At 39.7% G+C, this 655-nt stretch overlaps 1 protein-coding gene across 1 annotated transcript in view; it reads left to right on the top strand.

Annotated features, from left to right (window-relative positions):
* Positions 1–345: 345 nt before the first annotated feature.
* PITPNB (phosphatidylinositol transfer protein, beta) overlaps positions 346–655 on the top strand; it is a gene marked incomplete at its 5' end in the record, with an annotated part of 33,262 nt that continues 32,952 nt past the window's right edge. The window contains one exon of the mRNA XM_010293924.1: positions 346–376. Coding sequence (XP_010292226.1) covers positions 346–376 — 31 coding nt within the window. The remainder of the gene's footprint in view (positions 377–655) is intronic.

The following is a 655-nucleotide window of genomic DNA, read 5'->3' as shown; positions in this document are numbered from 1 at the left end:
CTGCTTACTGTGTAACACATGAAAAAAGCTCACACCACAGAATTTAAACAAATACAACATTGTGGCAGAGCTGGAAGTAGGTCCTAGATTTCCTGGCTCTTCTCTGCAGCTGCTAACGTTCTTAATCCCTTTTTTTTTTTCCCTTTGTAACATATCTGTCATTCAATTTTACTTGGGTTTGTTGCATTATATCCATTGAAGCCTTACTGTCACAGATGAAAAGAAAACTTGAGTTAACTCATTTTGACACTTCTTTATTGAATGTCTTTGTTACAGTTTATATCTGTTATCTGCAGGTGAAGCCTAATTATTAATTTTGTTGAATTTGCTCTTTTCCTCTTTCAGCCGAGTGGTTTTACCTTGTTCAGTGCAAGAGGTATGTCCTCATCCTACCTGCTTTTGTTTTCGGGTCATGAGTATGAATATGTTAGTGTCTTATTTAAATCTGACTAGCCTGGATCCAAATGTTTCCTGTGCTGTGTGCCCACCAGTCTGCCACAGGTAAGTTACCACATGCGTAAGCCACCAGTCAAGCAGAGTTAGCCTCTTTCAGAGCAATGGATTTCAAACGAGGCAAATGCCTGCAGGCAAAGAACCTTTAGTTGTTTCTGAGCCGCTCCACGGCTTACAAGCAAGAAAAGAAAATTGCGCAATT

Source organism: Phaethon lepturus, unplaced genomic scaffold, assembly GCF_000687285.1.
Source record: "Phaethon lepturus isolate BGI_N335 unplaced genomic scaffold, ASM68728v1 scaffold8189, whole genome shotgun sequence".
Classification (NCBI taxonomy): Eukaryota; Metazoa; Chordata; class Aves; order Phaethontiformes; family Phaethontidae; genus Phaethon; species Phaethon lepturus.
Note: the sequence above shows the minus strand (reverse complement) of the source record. Positions and strands in the feature narration are given on the sequence as shown.